Here is a 24,077-nt window from a genome sequence, read left to right as displayed (position 1 = left end):
TGCTGATGGAGAGGAAGGAGACCTGATGAGGCCATGACTTGGCTCTGTCAGAGGCCCACTGTACGCAATCGCAAGAGACGCCCGGTGACGGCGCAATCCGAATAGGGCACTCACGTCGGAAATGGAGATGATGCCGAGGCCGTTGGGGCCGAGCCCCTCCTCGATCTTGCCGCTCAGGTCCCTGTCCCGCTAGTGCAATCCGGATAGAACACTCACGGCGTCAGTCTGACGGTCAGAACCAGAGGAAGGGCGAAAATAACCACCGCGTGTGGCGAGGGAAGCGAGTTCTCCGAACGCGGCTGCTCACCTTGAGGTCGGCGAAGGGGATGGAGACCGTGCGGACAGACGGCGGCATGGCGGCGGCGGCACGACAGCGGACACGGTGGGGCAGGGCGCGGTCTCGGTCTCGGTCCCGGATGGCTGGTGCCCAAGTGGATCGCGCCCCCTCGGGGCCGACCCTCCCGCGAGCGCAGCGACGCCATGCTCGAGACCATCGAGGATCCTTCCTCCGGCCATCTCCGGTGCAGCCGCCGCCTATCGTCTATGGATAAGAAGACGCCGTAGGGAGGGGTGAATTTGTAAAAGCCAAACGTTTTTTCTCACTAATTGGAGGACTGCGGTTTGAATTATGACAAATATAGGGACTTTTTTCAAAAAACGTCACGACGGACGACAGATGCCATCGGTGCTTTATTATTAGGGGAGATTTGGTTTTTTTTTTCCTTTATTTTTTATTTTCTCTCTAACAATCTTTTCTTAGTTTTTGTTTTAACCTTTCCTTCTTTATATGTAAACACTTTGCAACTAATTTATATTGGATGAGATTTATCATTTTCTATTTATCCTTGGTTTCCATTTCTCTTTCGTTCGTGTCTCTCTTGTATTATTATTATTATTATTACTACTACTACTACTACTATTATTATTATTATTCATGAGCTGCATGTAGGGCAGGCTTGTCTCGCGCTAGGAGCAGCATGTTTTAGGGGGTTTGACATGCCATTCTTCCCCCTCGTACTTATCATCGTTTGTTTGTTTGTTTGTCCACTGTATGTTTTTAAATGGGTCTCAGCCATAAGTTTCATGGGGCTGTTACTGCAAGTTTTTAAATGGGGTCCCATTTGTAAGTATTTAAGGGATCATAGCTGCAGGTTCTCAAATGAGATCGTAATTGCAAGTTTTCAAGAGGAAGCACAGCTACAAATTTCCAAATTGCGTTGCAATTGCAAATTTTCAATAGAAGTTGATACTGCATGTTCTCAAGGGGGGGGGGGGGGGGGCAAGTGCATGTTTTAAAATGGGGTTGTAAATGCAAATTCTCAATTGGGTCACAACTGCAATTTTTCAAAATAGGGCCATAACGTCATGTTTTTTAATGGGGTCGCAACTGCAAATTTTCAGATGGGTTGCAACTGTAAATTTTGAAGAGGGTCGCAACAGCAAGTTTTCAAATGGGGCCATAACTACATGTTTTTAAATGTGTTCGGACTGCATGCTCGCAATGGGTTGCAACCGCTCATTTTAAAATATGGTTGCAACTGCATGTTTTCAAGAGGTCGCAACCTCAAGTTTTCAAATGGGAGGTTGATTTAAATAGGGCCAGAATTGCATGTTTTCCAGGGGAAGGGGGTGTTGGCTTGGGGATAGCAACTACAAATTTTCAGGCAGGCCACAACTGCAAAATTTTAACGGGGCGCAAATACAAGGTTTCAAATAGAGTCTAGTCTGTTAGTTTTTAAGATGGGAAACAACTGACAGTCCGAGTGTCTCGCGCGGTGGGTTTAAAGTTTTAGGCACGTGTTGTTTACAACCAACGAAAGTATTTATTTCTAGCACACATAAATGACACTGTAAGCCAAGCCAAGTTTCTTTATTTTTAGTATGTTTTTGGAAGTATTTTTCCACACACACACTTTTACTATGCAACCAGCTGCCGTGATTCCAAATTTCCAATTACTCATCATGGGTTTGACATATTTTTATCATGTTTCTGAAAGAAGAAAAATCTTAGTACATGTACACACGCGTAGCTCACCACTATATAGAATCGTCCTTCTAGGCCATCCTTTCGGTCGTACCGGCCAGCCAAGCCACCACACACAACTGGCCGGCCGGCAATAAAACTTTCAGTGACCAAGCAATCACATGAGACATGACACTGAGATTTCTTATTAAGATTCACCGAACACAGTTACATCCTGGGGCTGACTATGGGCACTCTTTTACTGTGACAAAATAATGTACCCCAGCCTCTCATGCGCTAGCATACACCAATGGCTCCCCCTGCGCGTTTGTGCTATTATGCTGGCGTAGGTTACATTGTATTTGTACCCGACATTATATGAAAGGCGTAAGATATAAGTGTCCTACTAAGACATCATGGTCTAATTTCTATTATTGTCGAGAGACATTTGAATAATTTTCTTGAACCATATGATGAGAAAACCTCCCATCCGCTTCGGGGGAGGGGGCGTTATTTTACATCTATCCCAATAAGTTGTTTATTGTAACATTTCAATTGATGTTTGATCTCAAAGAGAAGGAGGATATCTTTAAAAAGTAGGTTTTTATGATCCAGTAGTGAGTAAAAATTGTTTAAATGCTCTAGTTGTTCTCTATTTCCTTGAAAAGGGTGCTCATCAGACAAGATTTGTTTATGATATTCTAAGGAAAGCGGAAGTTTATCAAATTTTGAATATATTGTGCAATACGGTTAGAACAAGGTGTTGCATTTTTAATACAAACCCTGGTAATAAAGGGTGTCTAATCACAGATCTTTTCCGCTCTATTTCTACCAAATAATTCATGTTTGCTCCAAATTACAAATCCTTGTAAATATAATACAACTCAGAGTTCAACTATAACTTAACTTGTAGCTAATTTCCATTAATATACCTATTATCTAATTGTAACTTAATCCTGGAAAGGAAAGGAATATAGCTACAAACAAAGAAGTATGGTTTTTATCATTTATGCTACTAGTTATGTCCCACTACTCAGTTTTGCCAATAGAAGATACAACTGCTTAACAATGCCGTCGTTTGCTGAGACGCTTGCTCAAAAATGCCAAGAGATATCTGAAAAATACCATTGGTCCTTAGGTGTTCCTCCAAAATGCCATTAGACATCACTATTATCATGTCAAACCCATTGACAATGTTATATCACAAAAATACCCTAGAACCACGTGTTAGTTCTCTCTGTCTCACAATGATAACTCTGGACCCACTTGTCAGGAGAAGCAAGCCGATAGTCTTAGAGGAAAATAAGAATGGTGTTGGGACAAAGTGAGACAAACACTTTATTGTACTGTGATAGAGGGAGAGCTGAGAGGTTGATCCATAATTTTTTTATCATTATAACATGGCAAACATAATCTGAGCCAATGGTAATGGTGTCTAGTGGCATTTTTGAGCATGCGCCTAACGAAGCGATGGCATTTTTGAGTAGTTGAAATTCCTAGTGACAAAACTAAGTAATGGGACATAACGAGTGGCATAAATGATAAAACCCCAAGAAGTAAAGGGCTTTGTTGTCGACACTTTCATGGATGAGAATTTAGCAGTGCAACTACATGGTCAAAATAATAATTTGGCAAACCACTTTATGGTGTTGCCATATTGGCCTCTCCAGAAAGTGAGGCAATTGCTTCCCCGATGGTCAAATAGAGACAATCTGGCCTGAAATGGTTGTGTGGGTCGTTAGCTCGTTGTATTTTCTCCATGACCTCTCCAGTTGGATTCACAAGTACAAGCTGCAACGGCAGAGAAAAAAGGAGATGTTAATTTCAAACGTAACTAAATTGGCAGCTTAATTATGAACAAGAAAGTACACGCACGCATGCACAGACACACACCCACACCTCTAGGCCAAGTTTCTCTGTAGGTTTCTTTAGGTCAACGAGGAACGCTATGCCACTTGTATCAATTGCAGGGACAGCTGAAAGACAAAACTAAGATGTGTCAGTGAAGATGCTACTGAAAATACTAAATTTCTGACATGCATCCAATAGTCAAGTACATACATATGGGTTAAGTGAGATTGAGTTAGGTAATAAGACAAAAGTATTTGGGGAACGATAAAAAAATTGATAGAATCGAACGATTGTTGGTCATCCAATGTGCTTGCCCCCTTAGCAAGCCCATGTTGTTATCGATTATATCCCAACGCTCCAAGTGCATTTGCTCTAATTTTTCACATGTCCATACATCTGTTAGGTTCTCACATCGATATCTAGTTCGGGCCCGTCTCCTGATGTACTCCCTCCGTTCCTAAATATAAGTCTTTTAAAAGATTTTACTAGATGACTACATACAAAGCAAAATGAATGAATCTATACTTTAGAGTATGTCTATATACATCCGTATGTAATCCTCTAATAGAATCTCTAGAAAGACTTATATTTAGGAACGGAGGGAGTATGATCTAGCCATACGTGGGACATCGATCATTATCTTGCGTATCTTCTCCCCCAAGTCCATGTTGTAAAGCCAAAAAATTACGCGGTGGATGGGAATCAAACCTAACCACTATGTGTTAATTCCGACACACCAACCAGTTTGGCAGAACACTTTTGATTACATGCAACAAAAGTTTCTTTTTTGAGTCACACACAACACTAAATGCTACTTGTACCTTGTTGTTAAGAATTTGAACTCCAAAAAATAAATGCTACCTGTACCTTGTAGTTACGAATTTGAACACCAAAAAATAGCAACCAAACTACCGATTCTACCATTTCTCCTACACATTTCACACTATTTTACATGGTTCCACTGAATTTCTTCATATCCTCCACCGGCTCATACTGTTTTACTTTTACAACAGTTCATAACTACTCATGCTGAAATTATTGGAATTTCTCATGCTTTAGTTACCATGCTGCTTGTACTGTAGTTACTAGCCTTCTAAGGTCATACTTATAAGTCTGGTCAAGCTAAAGTTACCAGGGTGCACACGCCACAATTCCAAACATATTGGTTATGTAGCTGATATACTACCCATGCTATAGTCACCAATATGAGACATGTCTTAAGTTACCAGGTTCCCCTACACTAGTAGAAAACAGGGCTTTGGTCCAAGCGATGAAAGGTCTTTAATCCCGGTTCTGTTACGAACCGGGACCAATAGGTGCATTAGTCCCGTTCCGTGAGGCCAGGGCGCCGACCGGGTCAGGTTCCCGGTTTGTCTGACCCCTTTGGTCCCGGTTCCATACACGAACCGGGACCAATGGTCCTCGCTCCTGGCGCAACACATTTAATCTCGGTTGGTGGCTGGAACCGGGATCAAAGGTTAGTCTTCTGTCCAGGTTCTGTCCACCAACCGGGACCAAAGAGATGCATATATATACCCTCGTCCCTGCCCACCCTCTCCTTTGTTTTTTGGCTGTGTGAGGTGTGCATGCCATGCTCTTGCCACCGTTCTATGCATGCACATGAGGTGTTCGATGAAATGCCTGAGCCACACTTAAGCTTTCTCCTCTCCAAGATCGACCTCTCCAAGCTTTATTTTCCTCAAGACTTGTCTAGGTTTGGCGGTGCACTACACAAGTGTTCTAAAAGGTTAGCTACTTCATCCTTTCATCTCTCACTGCTAGTTTAGCTCATTTCAAATGCTCTAGAAGTAGAGTGGATTGTGGGTTTAGTGTAGGAGTGTATGTGGGAGTTCTTTTGATTTAGATACACAATTTGAGCCCAAATTAACTTATTACAGTATGCACATGTGTAGGGTGTCGTCCCGTCCCGTCCTCATGTTGTCGATCACCCGCGACGATCTCGTCGCCGGCGCCACCGTGGTGAGCCTCTTGTTCTTATCTTCCTTTTTAAAGAAAAAATTCTTACTTGTATGATTTAGATAGATACTTGTACAAATTTGTTACTTTTATTATTGTTTGTTATTATATAGTGCGATGGTTTTGGTATCCGCCCACGTCGGCCCTCGTCCGGCCTATGATTCGGACGTGGTATATTTTTTTTTTATAAATATTTGTTTAATTTAGTGTTTATAACAACTATGCCGACCAATGTGACATGGATATTTTATCTAGGAGGTATGTGAACCCGAAATTCCAACCGAGCCTCTTGTTAAGAGATTAAATTTAGTTAAAAAGAAAACAATTACTTGAAGAAAAAATTGAAAATAATTGAGGAGAAGAATATGGAATTGGAGTTGCATGTTGCCAATGTCGTCCATGATCACAAGATAAAGATGGATGCAATGCAGTTGAAGATGGATGCAATGTGCTTGAAGATGGAAGCAATGCGCTTGAAGATTAAGAACATTAGAAAATGCGACATTGATAAAAAGGCTTGGTATCATTATGTTGTTGGGTCAATTGTTACCTTAGTTGCAGTTATGATCATCTTTGTTCTTGCATTTAAATGTTTTACATAGTTGTATGTTGTTTTATGAGAACTATATATGAACTTTATGTATTTATTTTTGCAGTAATAGCATTTGATCACTACTGTACTTTGGTTTTAATGTGATGATGAACTTATATTAATTTGGTCATTTCTCTATTCATGATGTTATGCAATGGTTTTTGACATACTTAATTTCATAATACGGATGAACCACCAATGGATGTACGATGACCGACGCACTTCGGAGTACATTACGGGCCTGCGTAATTTTCTCGGTGTGGCCGAGGCAACCAAGTAGAATGGTTTTATGTATTGTCCATGTGTTAACTGTGAGAATATGAAGGATTACTCTACCGCGAAAACCCTTCACGTCCACCTGCTTGAGAAGGGTTCCATGCCTCACTATTATGTTTAGACCAAGCACAAAGAAAGAGGGGTTATGATGGAAGACAATGAAGAAGAAGAGGATGATGACAATTATTCAGATCCTATGTTTCTTGAATACGGTGATACTGCAACGGGGGAAGCTAAAGATCAAGAGGCACCAGACGATGTGCCCGATGATGATTTTGCCGGGTCATTGTCGATGCACAGAGACAATGCGAAAGTGAGAGGGAGAAGTTGAAGTTCGAGCGCATGTTAGAGGATCACAAAAAAGGGTTGTACCCAAATTGTGAAGATGGCAACACAAAGCGCGGTACCACACTGGAATTGCTGCAATGGAAGACAGATAATGGTTTATCTGACAAGGGATTTGGGAAGCTACTGAAAATAGAGAAGAAGAAGCTTCCACAGGATAACGAATTGCCTGACAGTACGTACAAAGCAAAGAAGGTTCTCTGCCCTAGGATTGGAGGTGCAGAAGATACATGCATGCCATAATGACTGCATCCTCTACCGCTATGAGTACGAGGATTTAAATGCATACCCCGTATGCGGTGCATTGCGATATAAGATCAGACGAGATGACCCTGGTGATGTTGAGGGCGAGCGCCCTAGGAAGAGGGTTGCTTCAAAGGTGATGTGGTATGCTCCTATAATACCACGGTTGAAACTATTGTTCAAAAACAAAGAGCATGCCAAGTTGATGCGATGGCACAAGGAAGACCGTAAGAAAGACGGGAAGTTGAGAGCACTCGTTGATGGGTTGCAGTGGAGAAAAATCTAGAGAAGGTAGGTGGACTTTGCAGGTGACGTAAGGAACGTATGGTTTGGTTTAAGTGCAGATGGCATTAACCCTTTTGGGGAGCAGAGCAGCAATCATAGCACCTGGCCCGTGACTCTATGTATATATAACCTTCCTCCTTGGTTGTGCATGAAGCGGAAGTTTATTATGATGCCAGTGCTCATCCAAGGCCCTAAGCAACCCGGCAACGACATTGATGTGTACCTAAGGCCATTAGTTGAAGAACTTCTATAGCTGTGGAATGGAAAAGGTGTACGTGTGTGGGATGAGCACAAACAGCAGCAATTTGACCTACATGCGTTGCTATTTGTAACCATCAATGCTTGGTCTGCTCTCAGTAACCTTTCAAGACAGACAAACAAGGGATACCATGCATGCATGCACTGTTTAGATGACATCGAAAGTATATATATTTGGACAAATGCAGGAAGAATGTGTACCTGGGACATCGTCGATTTCTTCCGACCAACCATCAATGTCGAAAGAATGACAAGCATTTCAAAGGTGAGGCAGATCACCGGAAGAAGCCCCCCCCTCCGTACTCGTGATCACATACTTGATATGGTCAATGATTTACGTGTAATCTTTGGAAAGGGTCCTGGCGGACAATCTGTTCCGAATGACGCTGAGGGACGTGCACCCATGTGGAAGAAGAAATCTATATTTTAGGACCTATCCTATTGGAAAGACCTAGAGGTCCACTCTGCAATCGATGTATGCACGTGACGAAGAATGTTTGTGTGAACCTACTTGGCTTCTTGGGCATGTATGGGAAGTTACAAGATACACCGAAGGCACGGGAGGACCAACAACGTGTGCACGAAAAAGACGACATGCATTCAAAGCAGTATGAAGGTCCTGCCAGCTACGCTCCGACCAAAGAAGAGAAGGAAATCTTCTTTGAATGCATGCTCAGTATGAATGTCCCGTCTAGCTTGCCGACCAATATAAAGGGAATAGTAAATATGGAAGAGAAAAAGTGCCAAAACCTAAAGTCTCATGACTGTCACGTGGTTATGACGCGACTGCTTCCGGTTGCATTGAGGGGGCTTCTATCGAAAAAATGATCGATTAGACATTGTGAAGCTATGTGCATTACTCAATGCAATCTCTCAGAAGGTAATCGATCCAGAAATCATACCAAGGTTAAAGAGTGATTTGGTGCAACATCTTGTCAGTTTCGAGTTGGTGCCCACCATCCTTTTTCAATATCATGACGCATGTCCTAGTTCATCTAGTCGACAAGCTTGGCATTCTCGGCCTTGTATTTCTACACAATATGTTCCCCTTTGAGATATTCTTGGGAGTCTTAAAGAAATATGTTTGTAACCGTGCTAGACCAGAAGGAAGCATCTCCACTAGCTATCAAGTGGAGGAGGTCATTGGGTTTTGTGTTGACTTCATTCTTGACCTTAAGAAGATTGCTCTCCCTCAATCGCAGTATGAGGGGAGACTGACTGGAAAAGGCACGCTTGGAGCAGACTCAATAATATGTAGGGACGGGCATTCTTGGGCGCAAGCACACTACAGAGTTCTACATAATTCTACCTTCGTGACCCCGTATGTCAATGAACACAAGAATATTCCACGCTCCAAACACCCGGAGCAATGCAATGACTGGATTACATGTAAACACATCAGGACTTTCGGTAGTCGGTTGCAAACACATCTCAAGGGTAACAACACTCTAGAAGATGAGTTGTACTCGTTGGCCAGGGGACCATCTTTGACTGTATTGATTTACAAAGGGTACGAGATAAATGGAAATACATTTTACAAGATCGACCAAGATCAAAAGAGCATCAACCAAAACAGTGGTGTCCGCTTTGATGCAGCAACCAAGAGGGGAAGGGACACATATAATGCTTACATAGTGGACATATGGGAACTTGGCTATGGACATGATTTTAAGGTCCCTTTGTTTGGATGCAAATGGGTCAATCTGTCAGGAGGCGGGGTACAGGTAGACCCACAGTACGGAATGACAACAGTGGATCCGAACAATCTTGGGCACACAGGCGAACCATTCATCCTAGCCAATAATGAGACATAGGTTTTCTATGTGAAAGACATGTCTACCAAACCAAGAAAAAGAAAAGATAAGAAAGTGAATACATCATGCGATGATGAGCCAAAGCGCCACATAGTTCTTTCAGGGAAAAGAGACGTCATGGGAGTGGAGGGCAAGATAGACATGTCTAAAGATTATGAAAAGTTTCATGAAATTTGTCCTTTCAAAGTGAAGTCTGACCCAAGCACCGTGTTAAGCGATGAAAATTAGCACCGTGTTAAGCGATGAAAATTATCTATGGTTACGGCTCAAAGGGAGACACACGAAATAAAGTGAAGACTTTCTCTCAAGAACTATTCTGACGATGTGGCTTGAATGGTGCATGTTTAACGCACAAAAAGGATAGAGTTGAAATAAGTTCAAAAAATGAAATCCCTTTTGTAACAGATGAGTTTTCGTTTGAAACCTTGATACTTCAAAAGAGATTGTCTATTTTGTACACGAAGTGCATTCAGTTTTTGTTGTAACCCTCTCAACTTTTTAGCACATGCTAGGTGGGTGAAATGATGATACCAATGCAAACTTTCATCCTTTTGAGAGTTCATTTGTAGTGCTTTTCAATTTCAGTGTCGTTTAGCTCAAAAAAAAATTTAATATATGCACGAAAAATACCAAATGAAGTCGGAAAGGGTTGAAAATTGATGATGTGGCTTTCAATGGTGCTTGTTAAACGCACAAAAAGTCTGGAGTTCAAATAAGTTCAAAAAGATGAAATCCCTTTGTAACACATTAGTTTTCGTTCGAAAACCTGATACTTCGAAAGAAATTGTCCATTTTGTACACGAAGTGCATTCAGTTTTTGTTGTAACCCTCTTAACTTTTTAGCACATGCTATGTGGGTGAAATGATGATATCATGCCAACTTTCAACCTTTTCAGAGTTCATTTGTAGTGTTTTTTAGTTTCAGGGTCATTTTGCTCAAATAATAAACTAATAGCAAAAAGCATGAACTAAAGAGAATCAAAATAATATTAACTATAATTATCAAAGTATTGATTTGTTAAAAATAATGAACTAAAAAGAATCAACAAAAACATTAACTAAAAGAATGATATAAAAAAGAATCAACTAAAATATTATCTAAAATTATCAAAGTATTTATTTGTTAAAAAGAATGGACTAAAAAGAATCAACTAAAAAAATTATCCGCCTACTAGACAACCACGGCGTGCATACGACTAGAAACCCATGTGTATATGGGCCAGGATGCGGGCCCAACCGGCCCAACATGGCGTCGGATAGGCAAGTAATGCCTGCATTAGAGAGAAGCTTGAGGTGGCAACGGCAGCGGAGCATATAAAGCACTCCGAGCTCCTCTCAACTAGCGAGCTGGGACTAAACATTTGGCCGCGGGAGCATCCCCCTTTCGTCCCGGTTGATGACACCAACCGGGACCAATACCCTCCTTTAGTCCTGGTTGGAACCACCAATCGGGACTAAAGGAGTTGCAGTTTCGTGCTCTTTCGGCTAGGCAATTTTCCCTTTAGTCCCGATTGGTGGCTCCAATCACGACTAAAGGGAGCCACCAACCGGGACTAAAGGGCTGGATTACATAAGCGCGCCCTTCTTCCTCCCCCAACTTCTCCGTTTTTGAACTCGCACGATAATGCCCCTACGCCCCGACACCGAACACGCTGCCGCCAGGCTGCCGGCGCCACTCCCTCGCTGACGCCCAGGGTCGGGCCGATGGTTGTGCAGATTGTGCGGCCCGCACAAAGCCCTTAAAATTTAGGGTCCCAAAAACAATTATAGGCCTAGTTAAGCCAATAGGCCGAAAGGCCTGGATACGCCTCGCTCTATTACTTGTTCGTTTATCAATGCTGAGATAATATCGATCGTCCTCACGATCTATAGGCGTGAGCGCAAGAATAGGACCCCCGATTTACAACAATAACCCTGACTGCACAACAACCAGCCCGCGGCTACACGCTGACGACGCAACAGAAGACCGACGGCACGGCGGGCAACACTCGGAGGCACGACAACAACTACAACAGGTGAGTAGGACAAGCACACAGCTGTTTTCTGGCGGCGAAATCAACTTAACCAAATCAATCTTTAAATTAACTAATGTGGAGTGACTACATCCATCAGGATAGATGCTAGATCACTCGTTGCTGCTTGCTCTCTTCTTTTTTCAATCAGAGTAATACTACTTAAGGTGCATTGTCTTCGTCAAATCAATCTCGGCATGATTGTGTCTCGCCTCCAGGCTACTCGACACTCCTTTAGTCCATCTTGCCTCGTCCAGGAACAATTCAGCGAGGCAAGTTTCAGGTCCATGAATTCTGCATCTCAGTTTTACAAATAGTTTGTTGTTAACTGTTTGATGTGTATTTCTTTAAAAAAATCATCATTTGGGTAGTTTTTATTAATTGGTCTAGACGACTTGTGTTTCAAAATCTAAGTTGTGTCCTCTAAAATCTACCTAGAGTACAAACATAACAAAAGAGAAAAAAATAGAGGATTTAATTCAATATGGTAAAGGAGTTGTAGATAAATCGATTATAATTTTATTTCTCTAAGAACATAAATCATATATTAGAGTTTTGCACACGGCCATGTATTTTGCCGGCCCGGACCTACCGACGCCCTCCTTCTCCCAACACGGCGGCCCCCATGCCCGCGGCGCCACCCCCATTCCCCACCACAGCGCCCCACATCCCCGCGGTGCCACCCCCTCCCCACCGCCGGTGCCACTCCCCTTCCCCACCGCCGGCGCCACCCCCCCTTCCCCACTGTGGCTCCCCCCATCCCCACGGCGCCACCCACTTCCCCACCACGGCGCCCCCATCCCCGCGGTGCCACCCCCTCCCCACCGCCGGTGCCACTCCCCTTCCCCACTGCCGGCGCCACCCCCCTTCCCCACTGTGGCTCCCCCCATCCCCACGGCGCCACCCACTTCCCCACCACGGCGCCCCCATCCCCGCGGCGCCACCCCCCTTCCCCACCGCCGGCGCCTACCCCCCTCCCCCACCGTGAGTTCTTCTGTTTTTTCACTAAGTGTCACAAGTTTGTTCATAGGACTTTGCATCACAGTTTTATTCCTTGTCAAAGTTGATATTCTGTTGGAAATGGAGCAAGTGAAAATCACAAATTTTCACCAAGTGTGAGATTCTGTTATTATTTTCTTGTCATGATACTTTGATGCTAGTAAGTTTTCTGTGGGGATTTAGCCCAAGCTATGAACTGGTGATTTGTACCATTTGGGATCCTCTATCATTGAGTTAAATTTCATGCCTTAAGGTTGGCTGTAGCATACTATTTTGTTGCTGTCAAAATGCTTCAGGTAATAAACTGCCAGTGAAAATATGTGATTTTTACTAAGTCTGAGATTCTGTTATAATTTTCTTGTCCTGTTACTTTGATGCTATTAAGTTTTATGTGGGAATTTAGCCCAAGCTATGAACTGGTGATTTGTAGCATTTGGGATCCTCTATCACCCTATTAAATTCCATGCCTTAAGGTTGGTTGTAGCATACTATTTTGTTGCCGTAAAAAAGCTTCAGGTTATAAACTGCCAGTGAAAATTGGTGATTTCACCAAGTCCTGAATTGTTATGATTTTTGCTATGTTTAGAGCTTGGTAACCATTGATCCTTGTACCTAGTGTATTAGCTATTTGTTGGGTGTTGTAATACTGTTTAATAGTTTTGATTCCATGTCTTGGTTACAGCCAATGGTTGGTTGTGGCTACTTTATTTTTTTTAGCAAAGTTGCAAGATGTTGTTAGTGGACAGATTGTGTGCTATTTTGTTTTGGCCTTTGTATGAGTTGTGCTTGATGGAAAAATATCTGTGTGTGACGAAAGAAATTCAAACTGTTACGGTTGCTTGTCTATTTCTCTCTTCATATACTTTATTGGAGCATTACTTTTAATACACAACATCTATGATTCAAAAAAATCATATAATTTTTGGAGGATTGAATTCTTCAAAATTCTTTAATAAGGGACTTATCAAGAATACCCCCATTATGGATGTGCACAAGTTGATCCAATTTTTTTCTGATCTCATCTATGTATCCTAGCTAGCTTCTATATGTCACGTTGTTTTGTGTCAAAGTATTGAAGAAATCCATGGTTTCATCCTTAGCCGTAAGTAACAGGCGCATGATGGTACGAAGCTCTTCAAAGTTGTTTTGGAATGGAGTTCCTGATAGGATAATTCACTTTCTGGTACGAAGTTCAGCAAAGGCCTTCCAAATAGTGATATTCGTAAGGCTCTTGCTGAACTTCATACCAAAAAGCTAATTATCCTATCCGGGACTCCATTCCAAAACAACTTTGGAGAGCTTCGTAACATCATGTGCCTGCTACTTTCCGGCATGATGAAGTCATGGTTTTCTTGAATCCTTTGACAGTAGACAACGTGACATATAGAAGGGTAGATGATATCAGGAAAAATATGGACCATTTTGTGCACATCGAGAATGGCGCCCTTTTGTTAAATCCCATAAAGGTTAAGAGAATCCGTTATGATTCTGAATCATGTTCCTAGCCCGACCAATTTTCGAGGCCACCCAAACACTAGAAGAAAGAGCGTCGTTGTCGATCTACCCCCTCCCCGATAATTTCAACATGAGGGGTGACGTCGGACATGCATGAGAGAGAGGCGGTCCGCTTGCCCGACCAACTATCGAGGCCACCCAAACCCTAGAAGAAAGAGTGTCGTTGTCGACCTACCCTCTCCCCATTAACTTCGACATGAGGGGGGCGGGACGTCGGACATGCATGAGAGAGAGGCGGTTCGCTCGCCCGACCAACTATCGAGGCCACCCAAACCCTACGAGAAAGAGTGTCGTTGTCGATCTACCCCCTCCCCGATAACATCGACATGAGGGGGCGTCGGACATGCATGAGAGAGAGGTGGTCTGCTCGCCCGACCAACTATCGAGGCCACCCAAACCCTAGAAGAAACAACATCATTGTTGATCTACCCCCTCCTCGATAGCTTTGACATGAGGGGGGACGTCGGACATGCATGAGAGAGAGGTGGTCCGCTCGCTCGACTAACTATCGAGGCCACGCTAATGCATCTCTCATGTTTGTATATTGCCATGTTGTAATATTTGCAGAAACCATGGAAAGAGACTTGGAACAAGAAGATTTGTTGGGGGATATAATCCGCAACGGAGGTGATCCATTGTCGTTTCTCAACGACACAAATGGTCAAGAAGGAGAGGATGACGGCTCCGGTGATCCAACAATGGACGAGGAAGGAGGTCATGACGGCTCTAGTGACATAATGTTGGAGGAAGGAGATCATGATAACGGCTCTAGTGACCAAACGGAGGAGGGAGCCTTAATTGTTGCAAAGTCCGGCGAGTTATATATATATATATTTATATATTTAATAAAGCTTGTGTTGACTTGATGCATTAATTATTTTGGTATGTACATATATTAATGCTTCTTTCTTCTTTTAGCCCTCCGGATCGAGCCAAAGTTCCATAGGGAGACGAGGCCCGAAGAAAAGGTTGTGCCAAGATGAAAGGTTCACGATCACAAAAGTCATGGATAATGGCAAACCGATTGCTCCCACGCAGACCAAGAAGTCATTTGTACATTAGTGCGGAGTTGTTGTTAGGGACAGCGTCCAGATCACAATCCACTAATAGAATAAGAAGGAACCTGAAGTTTCTTATATCCATGATAGACTGAAAGATGATCTTTGGACCTTGCTGTTGACAAATTTCAGCCTATCGCCACATGTGGATCAGAATAAACAAGTTATAGAGCAAAAGGTTAAGGCATTTGCTCTTAAGAAGATGGCAGAACTATTCAAGAACTGGAGGAAACATTTGATCACAAAGTTTGTCGAGAAAGACGAGACTCCAGAGTTCATCGGTCAACATGAGAAGATAAGCGATCACTGGCCCGCATTTGTGGCCTACAAGAAATCGAACAAGGGTAAGAAAGGTCACAGACAAACAAGAGAAATATTGCATTGAAGAAGTATCACCATACCATGGGGTCAGGTGGCTACAACAAAGCCCGGCCGTTCTGGGACAAAGCTGAGGAAGACCTGATTGCTAAAGGGCTCCAACCAGCGGCATTGCACTGGCCAGATCGGTTAAACACTTGGTTCTTCGGGGTTGGGGGAACTTTGGACCCAGAATCACGGAAGTGTGTTTGGACAAACGAACAACTTGCAATACCCATTACCAAGCTTCACGAGGCAATCAAGGCAGCGCAGGAAGGGACGTTCATTCCCGACAAAGAAAAGGACGAGCTGACAAAAGGCCCTCGGGAATCCTGAACACCCCAAACAAACACGAGTCACATCAGGCTCCGTTCCGTGGGTGCATGGGTTTCCCGACAGCGATGGTTATAGAAGCCGTCAGAGAAAGAAAAAAGAGGAAGCAACCGAAATGCAGAAGCTCAGTACAAGATTAGCGAAACTATAGGAACTTGAGAGCCAGAGAGCTACCGACCAACCCTCTCAGTGGCACAAAGATCCTTCCTTGGACGCTGCCACATAAGGTACCATACCATCTCAGCGGAGAAGCTCAGTGGATTCCACAGAGCTCATTCAGCCTAATTTCACGGCTCCTCGCTACCCCGTGGATAGTATCGCGGAGGCTGAACATTGTGTGCTAATGGCGAAATGCCAGAACCTTACCTTAAAGGTGGCTCTGTTCTACCTCCTCGAGCTGAGGGAACTTTCCATTTCCGTTCGATTCCACATGGCTATGCTATTGTGACTGTGGATAAAATAAAGGAGGGATTTGAGGAGCTGGAGCTTGACTACCCTACAGGTGAAGGGGATCTTCATCTAGAAAATTCTTTAAGAACTACATGTCGATGGAGAAAGGAGTACATCAAGCTTCCACACTGGACGCCTCAGCAGACTGATCGGCAAATTCCACCTCCTCCTCCTCCATCTCTTCCTCCTCCGCCTCCTCCGTCGCGTGAGTGCACTCCTCCTGCTCCTCATGCGCCTCTTTCGACGCGTGAGCGCATTCCTCCTCCACCTCCTCTGGCGCGTGAGCGCACTCCACCTCCTTCTAAGCCTCCTCCGGCGTGTCAGCAATTGTGGAAGAGAGTCGCTGCCGCTCCGGCGGCTAGCAGTACAGGAGGCGGGAAGAAATTCAAATATGGTCGAAGCCTCAAGCCTCTTGCAAAGTTACCATATGAGATGAGTATGGAGGAAAACGCGGAAATCGTGGCTGCCCATAATAAGGCCCATTTTGCACCAAAATGTCCACCTCCAAAGGAAACAATAGATCGAGTGAAAGTGAAGCACACTCTGGATGCCCTTAAGGGACCACCAACACCTCCGCCTATTTCCAACTATGACCGGTGTATTAAAAAGACATATGCTGAAGCGCAACGGTCGGGAAGTACTACCAATGATTCAAGATTAGCAGAACGAAGAAGTGCGAAAAGAATTCCCGAGCTCGGCGAACAGGAGAAGCAATCATGCTCCCTGCTCAAGGTGTCTAGCGATATCGCTAATCATCTCGCGCTACTGCCCGGTACCAATCTTGGTGATTGCGTCGACGAAGAAGTACAGTTTGAAACCGCTGAGGTACTAGATACCTTTAGATACGAGCACGGGAAGCCTCCCGTCAAACCTGGTCAGCTCCCTCAATTGCATGAGTATTACTTGGAAAGCTGCAGGAAGTCTAGGACGGATAGTTTGATGGTGAGAATTAAAGAGGAGCACGTCTTCATTGGAGTCAACATGCTGCCTGTTGAATATGTGGAATTATTCCAGTTATTCAATCAAAAGGCCCTCGACAAACAAATCCTGACTTGCTACTGTCTGTAAGTATTACTTGTGTAATTAAGTCACTAGCTTATCTCGTTTATTGCATGTATATCTAACTATCCTCACTATATTATGCAGATTGAAGATTGTCGAATGCAAACAAGGACAAATCTATGACATTGGGTTCATTAGCCAAAATACCATAAATAAATGGTCTTTACAAAAAAGAGTTAAAGATACCGAGGAAAACTTGCTGAAAGTGTTCCTTCAACATCAAAACAAAAGGGAAATACTATTTCCTTACAACTTGAAGTGAGTGTTACTGTCTTGTGCATATTCGGTTTTGCTTACTCGATGTTAAGTACAGTAATTGATGAGTTATGCGTGCGCAGGTTCCAATTTATTCTCCTATGCATTAAGCATGATGGGGGAATAGTAACTGTCTTAGACTCGAAACATAAAGATCCCAATGATTATGCAGACATGACTTCAATGCTTCAGAAGTAAGTTCAATCAATACCGGGACCATATCATCAACTTTCTTTCATTCACTGTTATCAAGTAATCATTTTCTTTGCCTGGCAGGGTTTGAAAAAAGTTCATCTTAATGGTTTCAGGTCTGAAGAAAGAGCTGCGATTTACACACCCCAAAGTAAGTAGTACTAGCTAGTTCCGCGCATCTCTCATTGATTCTAGTTTCAATACCATTATAATGTTTGATTATCACTTTGATTAAACTCTGTTCTCATAAAGTATTTGTGGCAGGCCTCCGGGAATAATTTATGTGGATACTGTGTTTACCAGTTCATTCACAACTCGATCATTCAACGGGGTATAACTCCAGAACAATTCCAAGTACGTAAACAATATTCACAATTTTATTTTATTACCATCAATTGTGTTGATTTTCATTCATATATACATATGAACCCCCAGATCTGGGAGATGCGGGATGAACTCCTACCACATGATCGCATATGAGCAATTCAAGAGGAATTGGCGAGATTTTTTCTTGACCACGTCATAACTGAAAAGGGAGAATACCATACAAAAATTCAATGGGGGATTGGCATATGATGATGTCACGAATGTTGTATTGTATATGTGTAGTAGCGTCGGATAGATATACAAAGACTTGTTGTTCAACCAAGCACGGAGAAAGAGAGGTCACTTCTCCCTCTATATATGTTCATGATCACGATGTTGTGTAATTAATGGTTCCTTCATTTGCTCACTAGCTAGCGTCGAGTTCTTTCTATATGTAGTAGCTACCGTCGACAAAGCACGGAGAAAGAGAGGTCACTTCTCTCTATATGTAGTAGCTAGCTAACACAATATGAAACCCCTAATAAAACCCTCTAAAAACCTCTACCCCCCCCCCCCCCCGTTCAAAAAACCCAGCGCATGCGAACTGCTGATGCATGGTCGCATTTTGTCCCGGTTGGTGTTATCAACCGGGACTAAAGGTCCTCCTGCGTGGGCACCCCGCAGCGGCCACGTGTAGCACCTTTGGGCCCGGTTCGTTAACCAACCGAGACTAAACACTAGTAGAAAAGAGGGCTTTGGTCCACTTGATGAAATCCCATTAGTCCCGGTTCACTCACGAACCGGGACCCATGTGGGCATAGGTCTCGGTTCGTGAGGCCAGGGTGTCGGTCGGGCCTCGTGGGCATCCCCCGCTTTGTAATATTTGCAGAAACAACGGATATTCCAAGAGACATGGGAAAAGAACAAATTTTGGGGGATATAATCCACAACGACGGTAGTAATGTCGAATTTTTGCTCAATGACATCGGTGACTACCGAATCCCTAAGGAAGGACATTATCATGATGGCTTTGGTGATCGAACAACAGAGGAGGAAGGACATTATCATGAAGGCTTCGGTGACTACCGAATCCCGGAGGAAGGAGACCACGATGACGACTCCGGTGACCGAGCGGAGGGAGCTATTGAAAAGTCCAGATCGAGCCAAACTTCGGTAATGAGACGAGGCCCGACGAGAAGGTTGGGCAAGGATCAAAAGTTCACGATCACAGAACTGCCAAACGATGGCCTACCGATTGAACCCAAGTGGGCCAGGGATGCATTTTCTGCTCAGTGCGGAGCTATTGTCAAGGACAACATCCCAATGAGCATCAAGCAATGGAATAAGCCTAAGGGCGACAACGACCCTGAAGGTGATTATGTCACCGATAGGCTGAAAGATGACCTTTGGACCACATTGAAGGAAATTTTCACCCTACCGCCAGAGGAGGATCCAAATAAGCCAGTTATAGAGACACTGGTCAAGGTGTGTGCTCCTAAGAAGATGGCAGAACTATTCAGGAGGTGGAAGAAAGAGTAGAAATCAAAGTATGCCGACAAAGGGAAGACTCAAGAATTTGTCGGCCGATTTGAGAAGATGAGAGATCACTGGCCCGCATTTGTGGCCTACAAGTCATCGGACAAGAGTAAGGAAATGTCAGAGAGAAACAAGAACAATGGTGCAAAGAAGCAATATCACCATCACACGGGGTCAGGTGGTTACCTCAAAGGCCGTCCGTTGTGGGACAAAGCTGAGAATGACCTGATTGCTAAAGGGGTCCAACCACAGACATGGAACTGGCCCGACCGTTCAAGGAATTGGTTCTTCGGGGTTGCGGGAACTTTGGACCCTGAAACAGGGGAGTGTCATTGGACGAACGAGCAACTTGCAACACCCATCAACAAGCTTCAGGAGTGTATCACCGCAGCGCAGGAAGGGGCGTTCTTTCCCGAAAGAGAGAAGGACGAGCTGACTAAGGCCCTAGGGAATGCTGAGCACCGCCCTGGACGAACACGAGGCACACTAGGCTCCGTTCCGTGGAAGGTTGTGTTTCCCGACGCAGCTGGTTACAAAAGCCGAGCGAGAAAGAGGAAAGCGGAGCTGAGCGACATGCAGAAGATCAATGCAAGACTACAAATTCTAGAGGAACTTCAGAGCCAGCGAGCTGCCGACAAACCATCTCAGCAGCATGAAACTATCTCAGAATTTATCCCGCCATCTCAGCGGAGAAGAAGCGTGGCTTCCACGGAGCTCGTTCAGCCTGACTTCACGGCTCCAAGCTACCCCGTGGACACTATCACAGAGTCTCAACCTTGCGAGCTTTTCACGAAATGCCGGAACCTCACTTTCAAGGATGCTATGGGCGTTGTTGCACCTCCTCAATCCAACGGAACTTTTCACTGCCATCTGATTCCACGTGGCTATGCTGTTGTGATGATGGATGAAGTAAAGGAGGATTTTGAGCAGCTCGAGCTTGACCACCCTACAGGTGAAGATGAGAATAAGCTGGTTCATGCTTTGAGGAGTACATGTCTATGGCCGAAGGAGTACATCAAGCTTCCAAACTGGACGCCTCCGACGACGACGACGACGAGTGATCAGGGCACTCCTCATCCTCCTCTAGCGACTGATTAGAGCACTCCTCATCCTCCTCCAGCGAATGATCAGGCCACTCCGGCTCCTCCGACGCGTGAGGGCACTCCGCCTCCTTCTTTGGCTCCTCCTCCGGCGCGTGAGGGCACTCCGCCTCCTTCTTCGGCTCCTCCTCCAGCGTGTCGAAGTAATCCGCCTCCTTCTTCGACTCCTCCTCCGACGCATCGGAGTAGTCCGCCTTCTTCTTCGGCTCCTCCTCCGGCGCGTCCGAGTAGTCTGCCTCCTTCTTTGGATCCTCCTCTGGCGCGTCGGAGCACTTTGCCTCCTTCTTCGGCTCCTCCTCCGGCGCGTCGGAGCAGTCCTCCTCCTTCGGCTCCTCCTCAGGCGCGTCATAGCAGTCATCCTCCTTTGGCTCCTCCTCATGTGCGTCGGAGCAGTCCTCCTCCTTCGGCTCCTCCTCAGGCGCGTCGGAGCAGTCCGCCTCCTCCGCAATGGCGGAAGACAAACGTCGTCGCCGCTCCGCCGAAAATTACACAAGTAAGAAAGATGTCGCCTCCTCCTCCTTCTCTCAAGCGGAAGACAGACTCCGCCGCCGCTCTGGCGGCTAGTAGTGATGCAGTGTTAGCAAAACGAAGAAGTGGGAAAACAATTCCCTAGCTCGGCCAACAGAAGAAGCAATCGTGCCCCCCGCTCAAGGTGTCTAGCGATATAATCATCACTAATGATTAGGGGTTGCTGCTCGGTACCAAACCTGGTGATTACGTGAACGATTCAGTAATTTTTGAGATAGTTGGGGTAACAAATGAAGAAGCATATGAATACTTGCTCGGGAAGCCTCTCGTCAAATCTGGTCATCCTCCTCTAACACCGAGGGTGCACGAATTGCATGAGTGGTGCATGAACATCTTCAAGGAGACTAGGAAAGACTCTGTGTATATGCGAGTGAAAAAAGATCACGATTTCATTGGAGCTGCTGCTTGTTCAATTTGAGGAGTTATTTTAGTTATACAATGAACTGGCCCTCGACAAACAACTCTTGACTTCCTACTATTTGTAAGTATTACTTCTATAGTTAAGTCTCTAGCTCAACTCGTTCATTGCATGTATCTACAATTCTCCTCACTATATATATTATGCAGATTGAAGATCGGCGAATTAAAAAAAGCAGGAATCTTCGACGTTGGGTTCATTAGCCCAGAATCGGTAAATGTATTGTCGGTACGAAATGAAACCAAAGAGACCGAGGTTAAGTCGCTAAAGTCGTTGCTTGCAAATCAAAACAAAAGGGAAATAATCTTTCCTTACAACTTCAATTGAGTGTTGTTGTCTTCTCTGTATACTTGGTTTCGCTTACTTGAGGTTAAGTAAATGTAACTGATGAGTTATATATGTGTGGGCAGTTACCACTTTATTCTGATATCCATTAAGCTTGACGTGGCAAAAGTAACTTCTTAGACTCGAGACGCAAGGATCCCGAGAATTATGCGGACATGACTTCAATGCTCAAGAAGTAAATTCACTCAATACCGGGACCATACCGGCATGCAACTTTCGTTAATTTCCTGATATCAAGTAATCATTTTCTTTGCCTGGCAGGGTTTGGAAGAAGTTTACGAATAAGGTTAGCGGTATACCCAAAGAGTTGCAATTTACGCACCCCCCAACAAGTAGTACTAGCTAGTTTCGCGCATCTCTAATTAATTCAAATTTTTATCAATATATCATTACCATGCTTGCTTATCAGTTTGATTGAACTCTATATATTCTCGTAAAGTGCTTGTACCAGGTGGTTGGGACTGAAAAATGTGCATACTACGTATGCGAGTTCATTCGCCTCTCGACCTCTGGATGGGGCATCTCTGACGAATAATCTGAAGTACGTAAATAATATTCTCATTTTTATTTTATATATTACCATCAATGGTGTTGAGTTTTATTCATATATATGCATGTATTGACCCCCTTCTTTAAATTAGATCAGGAAGAAGCGGGATGAAGCCCTATCAGATGATGGCATACGAGCAATTCAAGAGGAATTGGCGGGATTCTTTTTTACCACGTCATACCTAAAGACGGAGAATACCATGTGAGCTATTTGTGATTGGATCTTAGGTAGATGATGTGTTAGGGATTATAAAAGATGTTATATTGTAAAATATGTTAAGTATTGTAAATGGTTTCCTTCATTTTCTTATTAGCTAGCGTCATGTTCTCTCTATATGTATAGTAGCTAGCGTCGACCAAGCACGGAGAAAGAGAGGGCACTTCTCTCTATTAGCTAGCTAACATATGAAACCACTAAATTAACCCTCCAACCCCCTGTTAAAAAAAACAAAAACCCCAGCTCCAGCCAGATACTGACGCGTGGATGCCATGTTGTCCAACCGGGACTAAAGGCCCTCCTGCCCGCGCTCGCCGCATCGGCCACGTGGAGACCATTCGGTCCCGGTTCGTAAGCGAACCGGGACTAAAGGTTTTGGGCTTTAGTCCCGACCATTTAGTCCCGGTTCAAGAACCGGAGCTAATGGGCCTCTGGAACCGGGACAAATGGGCCATTTTCTACTAGTGAAAGGTTTGGTCCTTTAGTCCCGATTGTTTTGTCCTGGTTGACGAACCGGGACTAAAGACCCTCTGGAGCCGGGACTGATAGCCCTTTTCCTACTAGTGCTACTACATTTTCTCAAGTCTGTTAGGTCCCGTTCACAACCATAAAAGAGATGTAGTTACATTGTTGTTTGCGGTAAAATTTTAGGTTTTGAAGTCGATAACTACCCACGAGTAATTCGACAACCCACATAATGTTCAACGGGTAACAACACCTGAACATTATGGGCAACTCTTGTAGCCCCATGTGATAACTTTCAGCTAACAAAAACCATTTAAACATGGAAAAAAAATTCAGGTTTTCATGTCGGTGACTTCTGTGTAAATAATATAACTTACCTACAGTAGGTGTGGTAACTTACATAGCCCAGGATTAGTAATTTTTGACCAAAAGAATAAAAAAAACATACCCACATGAGATCTAGTTTCGAAGATCTCGTTGCAACAAATTTAATGATGAAAACTGGAGTAACTATCTGAGCTACCTACAAAACATTTTGACTTTTTGAAATGTGGAGAATCCATATGACATCAACTTTTGTCCCCTAGTGCATGTATGCATGTGCATGTGAGGATTTGGGTGAATCATTTTTACGACGCTCACATTTCTAGGTAAACAACATGGTATCTTAGGTACCACATGCATGATAACTTACGTAGCACAAGCATGATAAGTTTTGGTGAAAAAGTCATCGAAACATATTAACATAAGTGTTGGAATTAAACATGAAAGAACGT

At 44.0% G+C, this 24,077-nt stretch overlaps 1 protein-coding gene across 1 annotated transcript in view; it reads right to left on the bottom strand.

Moving 5' to 3' along the window:
• Positions 1–3,325: 3,325 nt before the first annotated feature.
• LOC123412064 (probable sulfate transporter 3.3) overlaps positions 3,326–24,077 on the bottom strand; it is a 45,728-nt gene continuing 24,976 nt past the window's right edge. Inside the window, exons 13-14 of the mRNA XM_045105018.1 lie at positions 3,863–3,939; positions 3,326–3,754 (exon numbers count right to left, since the gene is read on the bottom strand). Of these exons, the coding sequence (XP_044960953.1) occupies positions 3,605–3,754; positions 3,863–3,939 (227 nt within the window). The 3' untranslated portion in view covers positions 3,326–3,604. The remainder of the gene's footprint in view (positions 3,755–3,862; positions 3,940–24,077) is intronic.

This window comes from Hordeum vulgare, chromosome 7H, assembly GCF_904849725.1.
Source record: "Hordeum vulgare subsp. vulgare chromosome 7H, MorexV3_pseudomolecules_assembly, whole genome shotgun sequence".
Lineage (NCBI taxonomy): Eukaryota > Viridiplantae > Streptophyta > Magnoliopsida > Poales > Poaceae > Hordeum > Hordeum vulgare.
This window is presented reverse-complemented; position numbering and strand designations above follow the sequence as displayed.